This window comes from Chiroxiphia lanceolata, chromosome 3 (assembly GCF_009829145.1).
Source record: "Chiroxiphia lanceolata isolate bChiLan1 chromosome 3, bChiLan1.pri, whole genome shotgun sequence".
In the NCBI taxonomy this organism is placed as follows: Eukaryota; Metazoa; Chordata; class Aves; order Passeriformes; family Pipridae; genus Chiroxiphia; species Chiroxiphia lanceolata.
Window position 1 is genome coordinate 79,956,139 of NC_045639.1, and position 22,588 is coordinate 79,978,726.

Here is a 22,588-nt window from a genome sequence, read left to right on the forward strand (position 1 = left end):
GTCTTCAGTCTAAAATAAGGCATTAACAAGACTCAGTGTAGAAATAAGCATGCAGCCTTTTTAAGCACAAGTGTAATAAATGACTGTGTTAACATCCCTGGATACGTGTTGTGATTTCTTTAGCACTTGGCATCTTTCATAAAGGAGTGCTGATTTTGAACAGGAATTGCAAACTTGATAGAAACATCATTGTAGTTTGGATAAGATTATAAACTTGATATAAACATCATTGTTCAAGTTTCTCTGTCCTGTATGCAACAGAGCTGACTCAATGAGCCCAATAATAGTTTCCAGTCTTAAAAATCTATGAATATACAATTGAAGTCAATGGTTGTCTTTGATCTTGTGGTTTCTTGATCCATTGTTGTGACTTATTCACATAATCTGTCAACAATATTAGCAACTTCTGTGTTTTCAGCCCATCTCTTTATAAAGTCTAGCTTGAAATAATTGATTATAATCGATCCTTTTGGTTCTTTAAAATGATCCAAGGTCTGCACTGCAAGAAAATGAGAACACATTTTGGATAATTATTCTGTCTTTATGTTTACCCAGCTGAATGCAGACTATTAGGTTGGGCAGGCTAGCAGCTGCTCTATGGATTAAGAGGCCTCAGAATTAAATAGAGCTCTTCAGAGAAAACATTTAACACTGTTTTGAGTGGAAAAGAGAAGCAGATTTGTTGTTGCTATTATAGGTTTGCCATAGTCACCTTTTTGCTTTCAAATGAAAACTTAAGCATCATGTTGAATAAAATTGGCTTTCAAACCATTTAATTAAAACACAGAAGAATATAGGTAATGGATATGGGTAATGTATACAGCTTAAGTAGTTCTTATTGTTCATGAACCTGAAACATTTTAAAATGTTTTGAAAGTGCTTTTAGAGTCTTCTTCCTGGTAAGTCTAACTAAATATGAGAATATCATTGATGTAATGACAGAAGTTTTTTCTTGGTGTTAAAATATATTATTTGAAATTTAAATTATTAGAGGTGTAAAGTTTTGTATTTAGTATGTATATTTCATGTTCAAGTAAACTTAATTGCAGTTTATTGCATTTTCCTTGTGGTTAGATCATAACGTCATTTGCAACATGGCAAACTACATTTAATGATTTAAAAGAATTCAGGTAGATTCCCAGTAGTTGTCTTTGTTAACTCATCCCCTCCCACCTGCTCTCCCCTCACGCCTCAAAGGTGCTCAACCTTCCATACCTCTTGGGCAAGCATGGCTATGCAAACAAATCTTCCCTGAGCTTTCTATGCCCTTTTTTTTCAGCCTCCTTTCTGAATTAGTGTGTGCGTGCAGCTGCCAGCTTTGCAGCCCTTGGGATACTTTGCAGGGCTAGGTCTGACCAGTTTACTGAGGATAAATTATAGCTGACAAGTAGCAGCACTGTGCCATTTAGGAGACAAGAAAGAGCTGGGTTGTTTGCTGGCTTCCTGTCATTTGGAAGGAGCGAGGGAAAGTGTGGAGGAAGGGAAGTGTAAGGTGGCTTGTGTTAGCTGCTGCTTGCATTTTTGGAGGATTGTGTTTATTAAGGGTTAGGGAAGTAGAACTGGCTGATTAGGCTTTGTAGGATAGTAAGGCACCCACCCGTGTCAAGGAAACATTCTCTTCCTCCTCTTGATGAGGCATGAACTTCTCTCTTGATCATCCCACCACCTCTTCAGTCCCTAGGAGAAATCATTTGTTGTGTCTAGACTTAGGCTGAAGTTACTCAATCTCCAGGTGGGTGTCTTCATGGTGACTCAACACCACCCCACAGCCCAGACTGCTTGCCCAGAATGCAGTCCCAGAAACCAACCTCACTCTTCCTCCTACAAAATACTAAGCAGAAACATCTATCCCATGCAAAGAAGCTATTTGGAGTGAAATTTTATCCTCTTAGTGTGAGACTATCTCCAATAAATAAGAAGTGTGTCCGCAAAAGTTCAGATAACAAAACTGGGGGCTCTGAGGGCCAGTCTGTCTCTTGATCTGAAAGGAGAGGAGAAAAGAGTTTATCCCACTATGGGGAGCAGTGAAAGAAGGGTGGAACTAGACTTGCTACTTTGGGATAGAGGAGGGGATTGTGAGAAATGAAAACCCAGTCGGGCAATTTCCAATCAGAATTTATTATATGATAAAAGCAAATTCAGCGCTGGGTGATCAGGGAAGGGGTTCAACAACTCCCAATGCCTGTCACACCCAAAGAAGACAGTTGTTCTACATTTATTTCCAGCTACTACATGAGTATTCATTATACATAAGTATAAACATTACACATTGTTAGGTACATGAGTATAATAAACATTACACATTGTTAGGTCATACATTCAACAGATATTTCTTAACAAGAATGTTATCTATAAGCATCCATAATATATTGTTAAATCAGACATTTCAGCAGATGTTTGCTTGTTATCTATACAAAGTTATAAATTTTAAGAAAGGTGCTATTATCTAGCTAACTAAACAAAATTCTCTCATTATAAATCCTACACAAGGTAAAAGGGAGGTAACTTGTTTTATCTCTTTATAGGGGCCCAATTAAGTTTTACGATTTGTTTTTCTTTTCTCTCTCCAGGTCATATTGACCTTACACTGTTTTCTCTTAATTAGCTCGAATCATTTTCTCAGTTTATCACAGGATTGAGGTTCAATGTGACCAGCAGCCCATCACTTTACCCTGCAGTGCTAAAGTGGTTCTAACAAGGGTCTAACAAAAAAACCCTCAGAGTGGAGTGGGCCCACTTGAACCTATGGAGTTGGAGGTTATAAATCAGCAGGATTTAGCATCCTAAGAGTGATGCCAGAGGATGGGCTTTCTGTTGAGCTGTTTTCAGTGGTGATTCTGCATCCCAGGGTATTGGATGTGCACCTGAGATTTGGGGTCATTATTATGCTCTTGCCTGAAGTTCAAGATCTCCATAATAGGGGTACATTCACCATGCTACTTCTGTTGCCCCTGGTCTTCATCCTCTTGATGAAGGTGATACTGATTGATATTGCTGTTCTACACTACAGCCCCCCTGAGGTTAGTAACCTCTTGATTCTGTCAGTTATTCTGCTGTTGGGGAAACTGTTGGTCCACTAGCACAGTCTGACAAGTACTAATGGGCCAAGATCAATCTTCTAGGAAACTGAGGTGGTCACTCCTTTTGGGAGAAGTGCTGACTGGAATGGAAGGTTGTGAAAAAGAAAAGAATGATGAAAAGAGAAAGGACCTGAGGTTCTGCCAGGCTACAATGGCCACAGAAGGTAGGGCACTGATACTACTACTACTACTACTACTAATACACAGATAAATGAAAAGTTAGGTAGATGGTGAGTGGCAAAGCTGTAAAAATTGGAGAACTCAGGGTTCATAGCTAACTGAAAGCACTGATACCCTTATTTTTTTGAAGCAGCATTTCAGCATGGCACAGGATATCTTCACAGCTCAGGTTTGTCTGTGCTGTGTAGGTGTAAGGTAGCGCAGCAATGGTACAGCCTTTGCCTTGGCCTGCAGAGTCTGTACTTTGGTGTGAAGTGCATTAGGTATGTTCCTGAGGAGAAACTTCAAGTTTGGTTTTTCATTAATGGGATCCAATTTGTGTGCACCAGAACTGCCTGGCTATTGCAACGAACGTGTACTAAGTAGGTACAACTGGGGGATTTGTGTTGAAAGTGTGTAACTTTTGCCGACAAAATGCTGGTGTAATTTAGCACTCAGTATGGCTGCTAAAAGCACAACCAACCTAAGAGAGATACGGTTTTGTAGAACAATTTAGGTTGGTAGGGACTTCAGGAGGTCACCTAGTCCAATTCTTTAAAGCTATTTGAGATAGTTTCTGATTTATCGATGTACCTTTTTTGGTGTGGAGTTCTAATTTTTGTGTTTAGACTAGGTTGAAAGGTTTCAGATTGAAATATGAACTTTGTATTTGAGATGATAGGGGATCTGACATATTTTAGAAGTAGTCATGTATATACATATTTGTTGGGGGGTGGTGTTGAGGATATCATTGCTATGAATGCTATATTTAAAATGCTAGGGTGTAGTTCGGTCTCAAACAGATTGCTTCACATTTTGGTTTGGAATTAAAATAAAGAATAACTTCAGACAGAACAGGTCTGCAGTATGCAGTGATTCATCTAAGGTGAAGTTTTCACATACTTAACAAGCAGAATTCTTGTTTGGCTTCAGCTCATGTTTAAAGAAATTGATTTAGCACTTAGCAGTCAAACTCAATAACTTATTACTGCTGTATTGTGTGTATGGGCTCACCTTTTACAAAAAGTAATCTCTTTTTCAGGGATTGTTAATCCTTTAGATGAATTCTCATTTTAAGTTAAGACTTCTGTGAATTTCTGTCTTTCTTGGTAATAGAAGTTGGGGAGGGGCAGGGGGGAGCTGTATAACTTGTTCTCAATATGAGTTTTGAAATCTTAATTGCTTATTTAAGCTTTTGTAACTGTTTCTGAAAGATACCTGTAAATTACATGTTACCTTTGCCAGGTGCTCAATATTAACAAATTGTGAAGTGAGAAGGCTGTTCTTTTGATAATAGTCAAAATTAAATGTAATAGTCAAAAGAGTATATTTATTGGCACTGCTTTCTAAGTAAGATCTCTCTGACTAACTTGAAGTGGGGTAGAGATTATCTTTCCTCAGTTTATTTATTGATAGGACAAAATGTCTAGCTGAGGCATGTTTCACACTGTGCTGGTTTTAGAGGTAAAGAAAATATCTCCATCTTAAAGAGCAAATCCTCCCCCACTGCCCTTCAAGCAAGCCAGCCAATTAAATTTATAATTAAACTTTAGTCAGAATTGTGGATCCATCAGTGTAATTACAGGTATGCAGATACATCCTGTCAAAACATCGCTTTTCACTACTGATCTTGGAATTGTTGTCCTTGTCTGTTGTGAGGTTGGTTTCTTATTGACTTTTAGGAGGGTGTAACTTGTCAGTCTAGGAAACAGTTTGAAAAAATCAGATAGTAGATCCTATGTGAAAAATATACATTGTTGCCTAAGCATGTGAGGGTAGAAAATACAATACTATTTTAAAAAAATGATGGTGGGAGCAGGTGTCATGGAAGAATGGGGAAGAAAAAAGTTCTGTAAGCTTGGTATCTGGACTGGAAAAAGGAGTAGAAACAGCGATAAGAAATACAGTAGTTGACACTAAGCTGGGGGGGAGTGTCGATCATGTGGAAGCCAGGAAGGCTCTACAGAGGGACCTGGATAGGTTGGAGAGTTGGGCTGATTCCAACGGGATGAGGTTCAACAAGGCCAAGTGCCGGGTCCTGCACTTTAGCCATGACAACCCCATGTAGTGCTACAGACTGGGGACAGAGTGGCTGGAGAGCAGCCAGGCAGAAAGAGACCTGAGAGTTTTTATTGATAGGAAGCTGAACATGAGCCAGCAGTGTGCCCAGGTGGCCAAGAAGGCCAATGGCATCCTGGCCTGTATCAGGAGTAGTGTGGCCAGCAGGACCAGGGAAGTGATTCTTTCCCTGTACTCAGAGCTGGTGAGGCCACACCTGGAGTCCTGTGTCCAGTTCTGGGCCCCTCAGTTCAGGAAGGATATTGAGGTGCAGGAGCAGGTCCAAAGAAGAGCAACAAGGCTGGTGAAGGGAGTTGAGCACAAGTCCTGTGAGGAGAGGCTGAGGGAACTGGGGCTGTTCAGCCTGGAGAAGAGGAGGCTCAGGGGAGACCTCATCACTCTACAACTCCCTGAAAGGAGGTTGTAGCCAGGTGGGGGTTGGTCTCTTCTCCCAGGCAACTATCAGTAAGACAAGAGGGCATGGTCTTAAGCTGTGCCAGGGAAGATTTAGGTTAGATATTAGAAAGAATTTCTTTACGGAGAGGGTAATCAGCCATTGGAATGGGCTGCCCAGGGAAGTGGTGGATTCTCCGTCCCTGGAGGTTTTTAAGACAAGACTGGTTATGGCACTCAGTACCATGGTCTAGTAATCATGGTGGTAGTGGATCAAGGGTTGGATTTGATGATCTCGGAGGTCCCTTCCAACCCAGCTGATTCTATGATTCTATGATCTGGGTGAACATGATATAGTTGGTGAAAATTACATAAATTATTGAAAGGAATGTTATGCCTTTCCAACAAAGGGTTCAAAGTAAGAATCATATGGTTTTCCTACTTAAGACTTCCAGAAAACCTCTTGTCAAAATTTCTCATAAAAAACTCTTGAAGAAACTAAAGTAGATGTGAGACTTAAAAGGTTCTTGCACAGACATCTAATTGGTTAAAAAGTAGGAGTGAAGGGATTGGAATGCTGTTCAGTCCTCACCAGGGAAGGGAGTCACCAGTACTGCACATAAGCAAGCCTGAAAATTGGATGAATTGTAAAGTGGTGTTTTCTTGATGGATCAGCAAGGGCTGGTCTTAAATGTGGAGAATTATAGTAATCTCTTACAAGACTGAGAGGCTGAGTGATAAAACAGTTCGTAAACTTCTATGTAGATAAATGTAGAGTAATGTAAGTGGAGAAAAATTTTGTAACTGCACATGTAAAATGATGACCTCTGAGCTGAGTGTATTTCCATACATAGAGACTCATATGAAACTATGAGTAGCATGGAAACAATGGTGTTTGATTGTTCAGCATCTTTCTTAATATGAACCCTATGGAGCTCAAGTCTTTGAAACCAACTAAAGTGGTTCAAAATAAACAAAAGGTAGTGTTTTTTCCTGCAGTGTAGTCGGGCTGTGTGTGAAACATTGTGCTGCATTGGTGGAGGTTTACATGGTCTTACTGGGGAGCTGTACAAGCTCATGCAGAGAAACTGAAAATCACTAAACACATAGGAATCACATTTGAATCACATCCACATCAGGAAGTCTCTGAGCTTGAAAATGGATAGTTTCTCAGAGAGTAGTAGAAAATATCATATATAATTGCCCTGCTTTTCATCTGCCCTGAGCACATGCTGTTGGCTGTTGTCAGAGTCAGGACACTAGAGCTCTGGTAGGTAAGGTTGTTATATAAGGTTGTAGCTCTTCCTCAGAATTTCAGGCTGTGACTCATAGAGGTTGGTTCATTCTTTTCCCATCGGTAAGAATTAATTTTCTAAAGGGGTGTCTAGTGTTTTCAGGTCATATGGTCCAGGCAGAAGCAAATATGAATAGGACAGTCTGCTGTCTTGAAAGAAACCTTTGGTCCTCCCTTAAAGACCTTTGATTTTTCTCATATTGCTGAGAGGAAATCTTGGCCTCTAGTTTTCAAGATGCGGTGTGTTTAATCCTGTTATCTCTTCCTCCAGAAAGTAAGACTTCTGTTTATGGAAATATTTAGTACTCATGAATGCAAAAGCGTTAGTTGGAAGATTATTGCAAGTCACAGAATCATAGAATGGTTTGAGTCGGAAGGGACCTTAAAGATCATCTAGTTCAGCTCTCCTGCCGTGGGCAGGGACACCTACCACTAGGATAGGTTGCTCAGAGTGTCCTTAAATGTTTCCAGGGATGGGGCATCCACAGCTTCTCTGGACAAATGGCTCCAGTGTCTCAGAACCCTCACAGTAAAGTCAATAAATTAGAAGCCAGAAGCACAGAGGCTTAATACAAGATTTTAGTGTCTGTGTATGATTGACAAATACCACCTTTGGTTGAAGTCCTCAGTCATTCTAAAGGACCAAACAGCAATTGTTAAGATGAATCTTTTGTTCCATACAGCAAAATCACACCTGTTTCAACAAATTCATCTACTCAGCTCTACTCTGTGTTTCTTCATACCTGCTGTGGCAGTTGTTTCCTAAATTAAATTTTCAATATCTGTGGAGAAATTTGTCACAAATAGGATTGTTCCCCATATTTCTTCTTTGAATTACTTAGCAAATAATTATTAGTAGTAATTGTCTTTGGCCAAATTAGAAACTGCAGATGAGAGAAAGCAACAAATAATGTTTTTGCAAACATTGTATTCTGTCCTGTTATTCCTGGGTCATATTTTATTAATAAAATTTATGTCGGATTTAACTCCATATTCTCTCTATATCAGGCATAAGTACAAGAAAATGACATGAAAAGTTAGCTGAAAAAGAACTTTCAGTGCCATCTACCTTTCTGTAAAATTGAATGCAAATACTTCAAAATATATTTAAGTGCATAAACAGTATTTAAAACATTATATATATAAAAATTATTATCAGAAAAGCTTAATTGCTTTACCAAGCATCATATTTTGTCTATTCTGATTTATCTATTTAATATCAGTTGGTACGTATGCCATGAGTCCTTAAATATTTTGAACTCCATACTGCATGATAACAGATTTTTAGTTTGGGAATGTAGAGGAAAAAGCTAAAGAGCAAGATAAGTTTCATTACTATAAAAATCTAAAGATTAGATCATTGGAATTTTAAGATATTTCAGGTGAATGGAAAAGAGCCAAAAGAGGGAGGGAACAGCAGTATGGTAGCAACTAAAGCAATATTTCCTTACTGCTGAAAGATTTTCTGGTTTTTGTACATTGCTTAAACATTACTTTTCTAAAGGTGTACAGGTAACTAACACAGGAAACATACAGATGGAAAATTGGTTGAGAAGAGAAGCAAGAAAGAAAAGAAAAGAAAGAAAAGAAAGAATGAAAGAAAAAGGAAGAAACTTTCATAACTTTATCACACTGTATCTTACTGGTTTTCTGATTAGAATAGGAAGTTGGGCAGGTGACTAATATTGGTGTTGGAAATGGGTTTATATTGCCCTGAATGGGAACCAGACTGAATGCCTGAAGCCGTTGCTCTCAAAGGGCCTAAGGGTGATGATCAAAAATGAAAAGATAATGCACTCTAGCCAGCCACATGCAAATTCCAGATGAAGCTGTTAGTGGGTTATTTTTGTCATGTGTAGCAGAACTGTGGCTAAAAATGTTTAGAGCTGATTTGGGTGTCAATTATAGGAAGCTTGCGTTTACTTACTGTCTAGCAAAAATCACATGGTGTCCTTTCAGCAAGAAATGGTAAGTAAGATGTGCTGCATTTATTTTGAGAAGAATAACTTCACATTCTTACATCAGAAAACAGAAAATTCATCTGGTTTTGTCATTTTAAATCTAGAACTGTTAGGTTTATCATCAGTAAATTTTGTATTTTGAGAATACTTAACACAGCCTGTGTGCAGGCTCTTTTTCCAAAAGACAGTGGATATTCATGGTTGGTTTTATTTTTCATGTAAAATTGGATGTATTTTCTCACTGTAGATGAATAAATATCAAAGAAGTAAAATTTCTCATTCTGTCATGTGATAGACCTTTCTGATAGGTGGCAGTATGGTGGCTGCTGGCTTTTCATGCTGTGTCAGCCAATAACATGGATAAGAAAAAGACCATTCATAAAATTGTTCAAAAATGCTGAGATTAGTTTAAATGTATATTTTCTGTATGTCCTACCAGTGTTTTCATTTCTTTCTGTGCTGTCTTATTTTCTTTTTTTTTAAATTTTCCATCGGGCAGAGAGAGATAATGAAGTATGCTAATTTTTATTTCCATTCTCAGCTTTTTATTATATTCAATGGCGTAGCTACAGTGCTAAACAGTTTTAAAAGGGAGCAGCAAATAAAGTAGTGAAGCACAACTACCTCCATGGTAATGAAATTCATTGTTTCAGTCACTAAGTATTGTAATTCATTAGAGACAGCTAATATAGTCTGAAAGGCTGAATTGTTACTTTTAAAACCAGTGAAAACCAATAAGCATAATTAAACTGCATTTTAATTTACTTCAGAAATACAAGCCTGGTCGATGTGATGATATTTTGAAATGGAAGCCACCCAGCCTGAACTCTGTTGATTTTCGTCTAAAGATAACAAGAATTGGTGGAGAGGGGTATGTAATCTCTTCCCTTTTTAAATTTATAACACTCGTGTGAATGTCCCTTAGCAGTTAATCTCTCCTCTGATATTTCTTGACACTTACTGGAGCTAAGCCTTTCTATATTCTCTAGACCTTGTTCATTCAAAATACAAGCAACTGTTGTAATTAGTGTTGTACTGAAAACAATGGCAGATGTTTATAATGTAAATTTACTCATTCTTTCATTAACTTTCATAAAATTTCTGACAGAAAGTCACGTTTTGAATTGGCACTAACCCATATGTTTGTGAGAGTAGGCTTGAATTCTAATATAAAATAACTATTTTTCATTGATTTTATGCAAAATAATATCAACTTAAGCTTTCTTCTATTTCAGAATTGTGCACAGTGACAAATGGCATTTGTTTTCTTAGAGAAAGACAAAGTCTGACATTTTTACTCATTAGGCATTCATAGAATCATGGAATCAACTGGGTTGGAAAAGACCTCTGAGATCATCAAGTCCAACCCTTGATCCAACACCACTGTGGTTACTAGACCATGGCACTAAGTGCCACATCCACTCTCATCTTAAAAACCTCCAGGGACGGTAAATCCACCACCTCCCTGGGCAGCCCATTCCAAAATTCTCTGGTATTATCTTTAAAAGCCATTAAAATCTTAGTCAAAAACAGTGAGTTGTAATGGCAGAAGACATGAAAATCTTGCATTGGTTCTACATACTATTTGCTTAGTTCAGTCACTGCACATATTAAATAGTGGCAATTTCCATGTTCTTTTGTGCCAGAGAGGGGAAGGGGAAGATTGAATCACTAGATTAAAGCTTGCTTTGGAAAAGATTTTGTTTAAAATGAAGTTAATTGATTTTTAGGTTGCTTAGTCTTTTAACATCTGGGACTCAATTTCAGTTGACAGTGTGAAATACTGATATTTAGCTTGTCTTTTTCTTATTGCCACAGGCAACTCAATATGATTAAACAATTAATTCATATATTTCTTGCATATTCCAGTGTCCTAATAATGGCCCATTTAACTTTAAGACATCTGCATGTCATGTTAATGAATATATTTGGTGAATAGAGAGAATCTTAAGGATATGGGATTTATTCTGCAAAAGGGACTCAACTGATAACATCTCAGCATTTCACGAGGTCAAAATTATCCGTTCAAATTTTTTTATTTGAAAATGCAATATTAAGTCCTCAGTAACAACATAACTATTTCAGAGAATATACAGGAATATTTTAAGTTTTACTTCAGAAAATCAACTCATTACAAACATTTTATGCTTTTCTGGCTTTTATTTAAGTCATAGGATCATGTAATATGAAAGATTTATGTAAAAAATTTTTCTAATTACTCATTATTTGATAGGAAATTATTTTTATTACAGTATTCTTATTAGTTCTGCTGGAGTTTAGAAATATACAGTAGTAACCTGTGATTTAGAAGCAAAACGCAACACATTTTTATTTCCCATTAATAAATGAGTATTGGTTGATTAGTTATGACTGGTTTAGAATATGCAACTGTCAGTGCTATTGTGTTATGTTTAATATATTACATCATAGATTATGTGATTGGAACATGAAGAGGTTATAAAACATAAACCAGCAAAAAACTATTTCTAAAAAGTTAGTAGCAATTAGTAGCAAGTTGTTAAAAGAATGGTTGATCCATTGTCGAATTGGAAACACTTTTAGAAAAGTTCTATCATATTTTAGCTATGTGAAAATCAGTGCATTGCTTATATTGCAGAAACAACTGCCTGAATTAGTCTGTAATTAATGTAATATTTAAATATGTGAGTGTTTATGCTGCTCTCACGTGCCTTAAAAAAGTCTTAGAAACCTGGTATTTGATAAAGTACATTTCTTCCAGATAAGTTTCACTTCCTCTCACATGACAGTTGACTGCTACTAGTTAACATAAGTGCATTCATCCAACAAAAAGAAATGGAGTATGGGGTAGAAAATAATAACTTACCATTGTTGGGAGAGAGGTATTTATCTTAAATAATGACCTATGAAATAGTAGATTCTGCCCAATTAAACACAAAAAGTGAATGAAACACTTCAGGTTTGCCTGCTTCAGTTTTTAATTTGGGTAAAATCTGAACTCATTTGACAAAACATGAGAATTATACAGATTTTGAAGTTGTTGACTGGAGTTTTAAAAGAAGCATCTTTAATTTTAGACTGTATAAAGACAGTTCCTGAGTTGTGAGTGCTGCCATAATAAAATGGGTGATTTGTGATATAGCTAAAAAATCTGTTTTGATGAACTGAATGTCTTGCTACTGGCAATTCTAACATGAATTAGGCTTCCTGCCTCCTCCCACTACACTAAGATTAAAAGCAAGCACTGATACTGGTTTCAACTTTTTAGATAAAAAAAACTTTCTCCGTCAGTAATCTGAAATCACAGCATTACAGAATGGGTAAGGTTGGGAGAGACCACAGTGGGTCATCTTGTCCAATCTCCCTGCTAAAGCAGTGTCATCTCAGAGCACATGGCACAGGATTGCATTCAGACAGTTTTTGAATATCTCCAGTGAGGGAGACTCCACAACCTCTCTGGGCACAGACACCCACACAGTAGAGTTCTTCCTCACGTTCAAGTGGAACTTCCTGTGCATCAGTTTCTGCCCATGGCCTCTTGTCCAATTGCTCAGCACCACCAAGAAGAGCCTGGCTCTATCGTCTTGACACTCTCCCTCGAGATACTTGTAGACATTGATGAGGTCCCCTCTCAACTGAGTCTCTTCTTGATACTGAACAAGCCCAGCTCCTCATAAGAGAGATACTCCAGTGCCTTAATCATCTTTGTTGCCCTCCACTGGACCCACTCCAGGCGTTCCATGTCTCTCATGTACTGAGGGGTCCAGAGGTGGACACAGCATTTCCGATGAGGCCTCACTAGGGTTGAGCAGAGCGGCACGATCACTTCCCTCAAACTGCTGGCAATGCTTTTTCTAAGGCCTTCCAGGTTACCCTTGGCCTTCTTGACCACCAGGGCCACTGCTGGCTCATGGACAGCTTGTTGTCCACTAGCACCCTCAGGTGCTTCTCTGCAGAGCTGCTTTCCACCAGTACCCCAGCAGGTACTGGTGCCTGGGGTTATTTTTCCCCAGGTGAAGACTCTGCATTTTCCTTTGTTGATCTGTAGTTGGTTCCTCTCTGCCCATGTCTTCAACCTGTCGACCCTTCTGAAGGGCTGCACAAAATTCTGAGGTATCAACCACCCCTCCTAGCTTGGTGTTGTTAATGGACTTGCTGGGGAGGCATCTGCCCCTTTGTCCAAGTCATTGATGAATAAGTTGGATCAGTACTGGGCCCAGTACTGAACCCTGGGGACACTACTAGTGACAGGCCTCCAACTGGACCCTGTGCCACCTTCTGAGATCTGCTATTCAGACGGTACATTTGTCAGGCATTTGACAGCAGAGTAATACAGATGTGACTAAGGTACTGTAACTGAATTTGTGTTGTTTTGGCACAGTTAAGCAAGTAATCTTTATGGAAGTAGAAGATATGCCGTTGTATTGATCTCTTACTGACAAATGAGGAGCTGAAGTTAAAGTATTGATCTCAAATACTTAACAGCTTGAAATAATGGAAACAGGGATTGTCTGTAATTTCCAATTCCTCAGTTCTGATTTACAGGCTCATCTTTAAAACTTGAAATGGAGACAACTAAACCTGTGCTACAATTGTGTGTGATCTTATCACAGCTTACAGCCTGGGCAGTAGTGATACAGACTGAACCTGTATTGCAAAACTCCAACCATGAAACCCTTGTATTTATAGTTACCTGCTCACTCAAATAGTGAAAAAAGCATATAGGAGCATTGTTTATTCAGCAGCATGAGATTAGAGCTCTGTCAGCTGTTGGACATGTCTTTTAGCTAGCATATGTAATTGAGATCCTGAACAATTGTAAACAATCTTGTGCATTTTTCAACTGAATACAAGAGTTACCTCTAGGGAGTTTGCCAGATTTTAGTCAATATGATTATTTTCCATCTACGTAAATTCCCCTGTGTTTTCAGTTGAGCACTGCCATCCACAGATTAGTGTACAATAGAAATGTTAACTGCGAAATAGCTGCTGCTTCACCCCAGATGTAGTTCAGTTACGGATGAATGACCAATTGTTTTTATCTAGGGTTCAGTTATTTCACTATTGATATCGGAGGGAGTTTTGCCATTGAATTAGAAAGAGGTATTGGGATTATGATCTGTGAAGTATTTTTAGAATAAACCCTATAAAGATGAAGATCTCATAACAAAGAATAAACATGAAGAAAAAAGATACTGCTGCATCCCAAAGAAAGGCAAGGTTTCTGTAACCTCAGTAACCTAATATCAACACTCCTGTTCAGTGCACATACTTGAAAGAAATTGCATTATTGCACCTTACTGAGTTACAGCTGATCAGCTGAGCCTTGGTAATTGTCCCCTGTGTATTATCATAGTCCAGCCTTTCCAAGTGTCAGGATGATGGTTAGATTAACTCTTCTTATGTTGTGTTTGCAAGAATATCAGCTTATGATCTCTCTCAGTCTCTTCTCATTGCATCAAAACAGTTACTTTTAGTTAAAAAAAATCAAAACCAAACCAAACCCTAAAACCAAACACACAAGCTCCCCAATAACAAACAGAAACTGATTAAATCAGCTAAACAGGAAAGTACTTCATTGTTTGTCTCTGGTAAAACACTTCTTTTTCATTTCAGGTTTACTAGTATAATGTTCTCACGTAAGCAATGCAAAGTGAAGCCGTTTTGATCATATAACAGTACCTTGTATTTTTCCTAAATTATGATGATACTCACAGAAAATAAAACAAGAGGGACTTAAACACATTAACTCTATTTCCAAATAACCTACAAGTTAACAACCCTATCAGAAGAGACTGTGGAGGATATTTAATTGCTGTGTGCAACATCTCACTTATATTAGAGAGAAGACTGCTTTTAAATAGTAGAGATGCTTTTTCTCAAAGTGTCTGCTTCTAAGAATATTTCTTTAAATAAATAAAAAACCCCAAACTGACTCTGAGTCTTATTTAAATGTCACAAATATCAACTGAAAATGTCACATAGTGCCAGATTTCTGGTAGCTTCCATAACTAGAATTTCTTAAATGTCCATGCTTCCTTTTACAGATTTTTAATTAGCCTGTGCAACTCCCTTAGTTTTATCTGAATCAGAGATGCTAAAATCAAATTACAAGCAAAGTTTTGGGTTTGTTGGTTGTGAATTAGTATCTTAACTGAGTCGATTCGTTACCATTTCAAATCACCGGATAATATTATATAGTACCTTGATGTATTGGAAAGCATCAAGGATTTTACTTATCTTCTAAGATATACTCCTCTTTTTAAAAAAGTTAGTAATCTGAAGTAGACATGCACTATTTGCAAGTGTCAAGTCTGTATTACCTTTTTTTTTACTGTATCTGTGATTAACTAGACCACATGGGGAAAAAAACCAAACAAACAGTATTTAGGCAAAGTTCTGTTTATCTTGGACATTGTCAAGTAATAAAAAGTGGGAGATAAAATACAGTACATTCAAGGACAGTGGGGGCTTAAATTCTTGGATACCTTGGTAATTACAAATCAGCAACAAGATATAGATATCACGACTACAGGCAAGTGGATGTTTTCTTTTTTTTTGGAACTGATCTTCTCTTTTTGTTTTGTAAACTAGAAAGGACTGGGGTTGAAGGAAAACTGGAGCTAATTCAGAATGCCACCATTGGCATTGCGATGGAAACTGGTAGACAAACATTTTACCTAGGTGCTATGCTGTAAATATTTATGTTATATTGCTTATAGGAGGATATTAAAATCTTTTTGTAAAGCTTCAGGTTTTAAAAACTATTTTCAAACTAAGGATTTGAATCTAACCTCTATTTGTACTCTGATACACCAAGCATAATGTTGTACTTTCCACAACTAATACTAAGGATGCTCTTGGAATTTCTAATGTTGGATTTCAAAAATGAACTCAGCCTCATCTTTTTATATGTTCAAGTGGCAGCCTTGGGCAATCTCCATCTGTCAGATGATTATTCTACTTTAGCTACTCATTTCTCCAGATTTTTAAAAGCTTTGCCTCATATCATCCTAAAATTATCTATACGCTTGCAAATTAGGATGTAAATGTAGCCTTGTATGTTTTATAGACCCTGTTCCTTTTTTTGAACTAGCTGCTGCCTTAGTCTTTCCAGTTGCTCGTGTAAGCTATCATAATGATTATCCACTCTGTTAAAGATCCACTTCTATTTCTAAGTGAGATAAAGAAAAGCTCCCAGATACCACATGTTTAAAATTTTCTTATCTCCCATGTGCTTCTCTCTCCTAATTTACATTTGGATTGATATTTTATTCCTATTTGGCCATGTAGCTTAGATTTCTTGCTACTTGTGAATGTCAAAATGGAGGACTGATGCCACCCCCAGCTAAACAACTGTAAGATGGTATAATCTGAGAGGAGTGAGAGAAGCAGGCAGTGGAGAAGTTATATTGGACTTCAGAATTGTTGGCTTTGGCTTTTTCAAGGAACAGAGGTAATATCCCATGGCAGGTCCCTTGAATTGCAGAGAGAAGCAGGGCAGCTGGTTGATCTTCAAGGACGGCCTCCTTAAAATGCACAAGGACATACTTTTCCCTATGCAAAAAGACAAGCAGGTATGGCAGACAGGAACAGCTTGCTCAAATTTTTAAAGTCAACTCATCCAAGCAATGAAATGTGTGGAAGCTGTAAACAGTGATAGACCTCCATGGAGAACATAAAAACAATGTTTAGGTGCAGAAGGAAGGAATTAGGAAAGCCGAAACTCAGCTGGAGTTGTGGGTAAGTCAGTGATGTCCACAAGTACCTTGGTAATGAAAGCAAGACTTAAAGAAATGGTGTGATGCTGATGCAGCACTAGAGAGTGAATAAGATACAAAAGGGCTGAGGGTACACACTGCCACTATTGTGTTGGTCTTGACTGGCAAGGTCTGCTCTTAGGCTTTTCTCATGGCAGGGTGCTGGGAAACTGGGTGAGGAAGTTTAAGTTAGGGACTACTTAAGCAAGCTGGACCTCAGGGTACTGGAAGGCAAAATTTTGAAAGTGGGGCAACAGTTAGCCCTTGTGGGAAAGACAGTGGAGTAGATGAGTCTTTACCTCTATTTGGCATTTGTGAGACTGCATCTGGAGTACTGCATCTTGTTTTGAGCCCCCCAGTTTGATGAAGACATTGATGTGCTGGAGCAAGTCCAGTGGAGGGCCTCCAAAACAGTGGGGGGATTGGAGAGCATTACATACAAAGAAAGAGAGAGAGAACTGGGTTTCCTCTGTCCAAATAAGAGAAGGCTGGATTATACTTTACTGCTGTTTACTACTCCCTAACGTCAGGTTATAGAGAAGATGAAGCCACGTTGCTCAGAGGTCCATGTTGCAAAAATGAAAAACAAAGGACACAAATTGTAGGAGGACAACAGGAGAAATAGTGTGAGAAAGACCAAACACTGTAGTAGTCTGGGAAGCTGTGGAGGCTTCATCTTCAGAGGCACTCAGAAATTAACTGGATATGCCTGTGAACAACCTGATGTAACTTGAGCATGAGGCAGATGTCTTGAGCATGAGGCAGATGACATGCAAAGGTCCTTGCCAATCAGAATTACTCTAAGCTTATTTTGAGATCAGATGTTAAATATTTTGCAAATCATATGAAACTTAGACATTCAACTACTACATATTTTAAAACATTTTTTTCTTTCTTCATGCTTTCCTTACTGTAAATAGAGATTTTTCAGAATACTCACTGTACATGTATTTAAAAAGACAGTTGTCTTTTTTGTGAAGATTTTTGAGTTGCAAAGTAAAATAGCGTGCATTTTTCATAAACAGGAATTTGATATTGTTCTTTGTTATGTGCTGTAAAGGTTTACTGGATACATAATTTAAGCACCATCTAATTTAAATAAGGACGATAAATGTTCATCTTCCTTTTGCTATAGCTTGAACAGTAGATATGCTGCTCTCAGACTTACTGAAACTCAGATGTGAACATATTTTTCTTTTCCACCAGTACATATAAACTTTTTTAATTACAGGACTTATTACAGAGTGTTTGTGAACATCCTGGTCAAAGTACTTTAAATGCATTTTAGAAATTGGTGTGAGCTTATTTGAAATACATTTTTTGCATTTTTGTGTTTAGTGACTATTTGTTCTTCTTCAAACAAGAGATATTTTCTAGATTTTGTGAGCATGCCTTGAATGGAACTTTAATATAGAATATTTTTTCTCCATTAATTGTTTATAGTATGAATTAATATTTAGTTGCTTGGGGGTTTTTTGAAGTGTGTGTTTGTGTTTTGGATTTGTTTGTTGCTTAATGAGATTTTATAGTCTATTTTTTGAGTTTATAGATTAGTACATTTGAAACCGTGTTTGGAAGAGAGCATTATTATAGAATTATTACAGATCTGAAAAATAAGTATTTTTCCATGGTGTTTGGAATTAAAGAAACAATTGTTGGAACGAGTCCAGAGGAGGTCACAAAGATGATCAGAGGGCTGGAACACCTCTCCTGTGAAGACAGGCTGAGAGAGCTGGGAGGGATTATTTACAAGAGCAGGTAGTGATAGAACAAGGAGGAGTGGCTTTAAACTGAAAGAGGAGAGGTTTAGACTAGATGTCTGGAAGAAACTCTTTATTGTGAGGGTGGTGAGGCACTGGCACAGGTTGCCCGGAGTAGCTGTGGACGCCCCATCCCTGGAAGTGTTCAAGGCCGCGTTGGATGGGGGTTTTGATCCACCTGGTCTAGTGGAAGGTGTCCCTGTCCATAGCGGGAGGGTTGGAACTAGATTGTCTTAGGGTCCCTCCCAACCCAAACCATTCTGTGGTTCTATGGAACGTGCATTTAAGGGAAAAAAACCTCAGGTCAGATGAATTCTTTGCGTGCTGTGGTATATTTTAAAGAAGAATAAAGAAAACTAAGAGAGAAAATAAATTATCACCATGGTAGAGCAGAGCAAACAATCTGGACAGACAAAGATACTGTACATGTTTCTACTCTTCATCAGTCTTACTCTGAGCATCTTATTACTTAATTTTCTGATAATGCCAAACTCACAAATCATAAAAGAACAGATATAAGTACTAAATAATGAATATATTAAAGATAAAAATAATTCATGACAGTTTTAGTTCCAAGAGTACCATTCCGTTTACTTTGATACCATCAGAATGTTTTGAAATTGGTTTAGGAATTAGAGCCCAGCTTTTTGTGTCTTCCTGAATTCACGAGTACTTAGGAATCAGCAAAATGTGTCAACAAAATAAATGACCCTGATGCAGATTGTTTGCATTTCTACCATGACAGTGTTATCAATATGGTATGCATGCAACTGTGGGCTTTTAAAATACTGGGAGATTATCAGCAGTTTCACCTTCCCTCTTTGATAATGAAAAGAAACTCTTGGTACACATGCTTATCTTACAACTTCAGAGACATTAGAAAAGAAATTGACTTAATTATTTTTCAGGATAATTATCTCTGGTTTTGTAGGGATTCAAGTTGTGATGATTGATTTAAAATATATATATACACATACGTGATGATTTTTTAAAAATTAGCATTTTAAGGAACATTTGTGTTTTGAGAAAAAAAATTGGATTTTTGGTATCTGTTTAACGACTTAGGATCTGCCTTAGGCTTGGTAATTCACACTTGCTGTCCTTTTAACTAACACACAGCTTGTAGCGTTTTTTCTGGTAAAAGATGCTTATCCTGTCATAGAAAGATATTAAAATCAGGCTAGAGGTGCATGTATCTGTCTGTGGGAGACCATTTTGCATAATTGAGGCCTAATGAGTCAATGGTAATGGAGAATCCACATTGTTACTTACATAAGCAATAGGGAAAAGAACAGTAAGTGTGAGGTATAAAGCCTGTGTGCATACTGCACTTTGACTGGGAATTTGAGGAAAGCATTTAATAGTTGTCAGTAGAGTTTTGTTTCCATCTAACAACAGATGTAAGCACGTCATCCTGCTAGAGGGTCTTAAAAAGGCAAAAATTCCTTATTTTCATGGTCTTTATGCTCGCTTGCTTTTTACAAAGCAGTCTTATGACAGTGAGCGTGATACACAAACATGTTTTTGTGCTGAATTCTATTCTGAAATGAGCTTCAAGGCTTGTATCTTAAACATAAGAATATATGTACATTCACAGGAGCTACTTCATTTTTAGCATCACTGTATGTGTGAGAAATAAGCCTTTATTTTAACTTTGAAACCTAGATTTCCTAGATTGCAAGCTGGTTCAGCTTCATATGAAATGAATCAGAATTTTTTATTTATAAATATATATACCTATATGCATATGTGTGTGTATACACACACAGGTGACAGCTGCTACTTTGTTATAAAATTAAAAACAAAAACAAAATTGTAAAAGAATCACATTGTATGTTATGAATCAAAACAACTCTTTTCTTCCTCATGTTTCCATATGGAAGCCCTATCCACCTTTTGTCATACTTCTTAATTTATAAGCTTATCCATTTTGTTAAATCAGAGTTTGCTATTTCTAATTTTTAACTCTTTTCACACAAGTATATTTCTTAACTGGACATTCTCCACTTTTTTTGATATTTTACTGCTTTATTTATGTGGGTTTAAGTGCCTTGGTTTCATGGTTTTAAACTAGGTAAATAACTGATTCTGCATCTGTACTCCACCAACCAGTGTTCCATCACTGGCTTATGAATGGTAGAAAAGTTGGATATGACTAATAGAGAAGCAAATGCCAGTGTGTTGCTCTGCTTTGTATGTATAAGCTGAATAATTTTTTAATTGCCTAACTGCAATTAAAGTTTATGTCTGTGAAAATAAAAAGACATTTTGAAGAGTTGGGGGAGATGTTAAGAGACAATTCTAATGTTCTTGAAAGATCAAAAGCATTATTATTCCTATGCTAATCATCCTGTACAGATCTGAAAAATAAATATTTTTCCATGGTGTTTGGAATTAAAGAAACAATTGTTGGAACGAGTCCAGAGGAGGCCACAAAGATGATCAGAGGGCTGGAACACCTCTCCTGTGAAGACTGTGAGGTCTGTCAGACCTTCCAGCCTCTGAGAGGTGTGACAGTAAGAAGTTTTTGCTACAGAATTTTGACTAGGTCGCTATTCCATACTCCTCAAAAGCAATGCATGTATCTGTATCAATTTTCAAGATGGGGAAAAATGAATTCTGAAGTGAAGAGAAAACTCTCAGGGCATCATCATGTGTTAGTAAGAAAAGGACAGTCCTCAGCTGTACCCAGCAGATGGCATTTTTCCCCCTTATGAAAACTAAATATTTTCAAAGCTATAATCTTTGGCTATTTTCATACTTAAAGCCTTTTTTTTCCACAAAGTATTAAAAGATTGCACTGTGAGCAAATATTTATCAGTGGATTATAAATGAAATATAATGTATATCTCTAATTATAGGATAGAGAAGATTGGAATGAGGAGAGTGAAACTAGATAGTGAATTTGATTATTTTATTTTTTTCCCTCTCAAGTCTGCATATCAAAACCATCATTTGCACGGATGTTTATAAAAGCACTTCACTCTTTTGGTGAATGTTAAAGCATCAAATCTCAAATTATCAGTTTCTTAGTCTTTTTACTTAGGAGTACAGAATTCTGCATGAAAGTGGATATTCAGTTGTAGGAGATTGCTGGATTTGTGGAGTAGAGCAAGACAGGTAGACTCACAAGTGAATTGGATATCTCTTAATGAAAGTTCTGAACTGTTATGTCCCCTCCAGAAGGGGAAATTTACTATGGATATGGTTAACTCTTGTCAGCTAATGCATCAATAACACTTCCGACTTGTTGATTTGTGATTAAAATTACCTTTACACAGTTCTGATTCAGGACTCACTGTTGATCGTTCTGCTCTTATTCAAGAAAAGAAGCAGAAATGGCTTTCAAGTCTTACTGAGCAGGGTGTTTGTGCTTGGTTTCTGCACAATACTCACTTTGATAAAAATCTTCACACATTACTTATGTGTTAAGAAAATTATGTTTCAAAAGATGAATTCTGTATCATGATAAACTAGAATAATGTTTTGTTTTAGAAGAGACAATGGTACAACAAGCAAATGCTTTCTTCCACTTAAGACAGGTCAGAAATACAGCTTGTTTTAATAGCAGAAGTATTAAGCTTCAGTTATTTGAAATATATCACCAAAATGAGATATTCAAAAGTGATAATTTTTCTCTTTTATTCAGCCATATAATAAGATATGATGAATGGTTTCTGCATGGGGATAATTTCTCTGTTGTTTACCTTAATTTCTCTCTCATATTAAAAATAAGAGGAAGCTATTACACAGTTAATTTTTTTCATATATCATATACCAGTTGTTTCTTTGTAATATTCAGATACATGCAGCATGGAGGAATTTTCCATGTGTCTTCTGAAGATGATATCCTGCCTTTTTCAGAGATAAAGTTAAGATTCTTTGATGTTATTTGGCTGACAAATTTTTGTGGTTTGATAGAGCCTCTGTTGTCAAGGCATGCCTATGTCCAGACTGTGGCAAGAGGAGTGTCCAGTGTTTTACACTTGTAAAACACTTCCATTTGAGTAAAAAAAAAGCATGGCATAGCCTGTACCAATTACTTAAAAACTTAGAGTGTTGACAGGTTTACTGGACAAGCCTGAGGAAGAGATATGAACCCTAACGACTGCAGAAAAGAACTAAAATTGAAGTTATAGAGCAT

At 37.2% G+C, this 22,588-nt stretch overlaps 1 protein-coding gene across 2 annotated transcripts in view; it reads left to right on the forward strand.

Annotated features, from left to right (window-relative positions):
- The window catches only part of RNGTT (RNA guanylyltransferase and 5'-phosphatase), a 177,664-nt gene that overhangs the window by 109,009 nt on the left and 46,067 nt on the right, over positions 1 to 22,588 (forward strand). For both annotated transcript variants that reach the window (XM_032683713.1, XM_032683714.1), the window contains one exon: positions 9,716 to 9,816. In XM_032683713.1, coding sequence (XP_032539604.1) covers positions 9,716 to 9,816 — 101 coding nt within the window. The remainder of the gene's footprint in view (positions 1 to 9,715; positions 9,817 to 22,588) is intronic.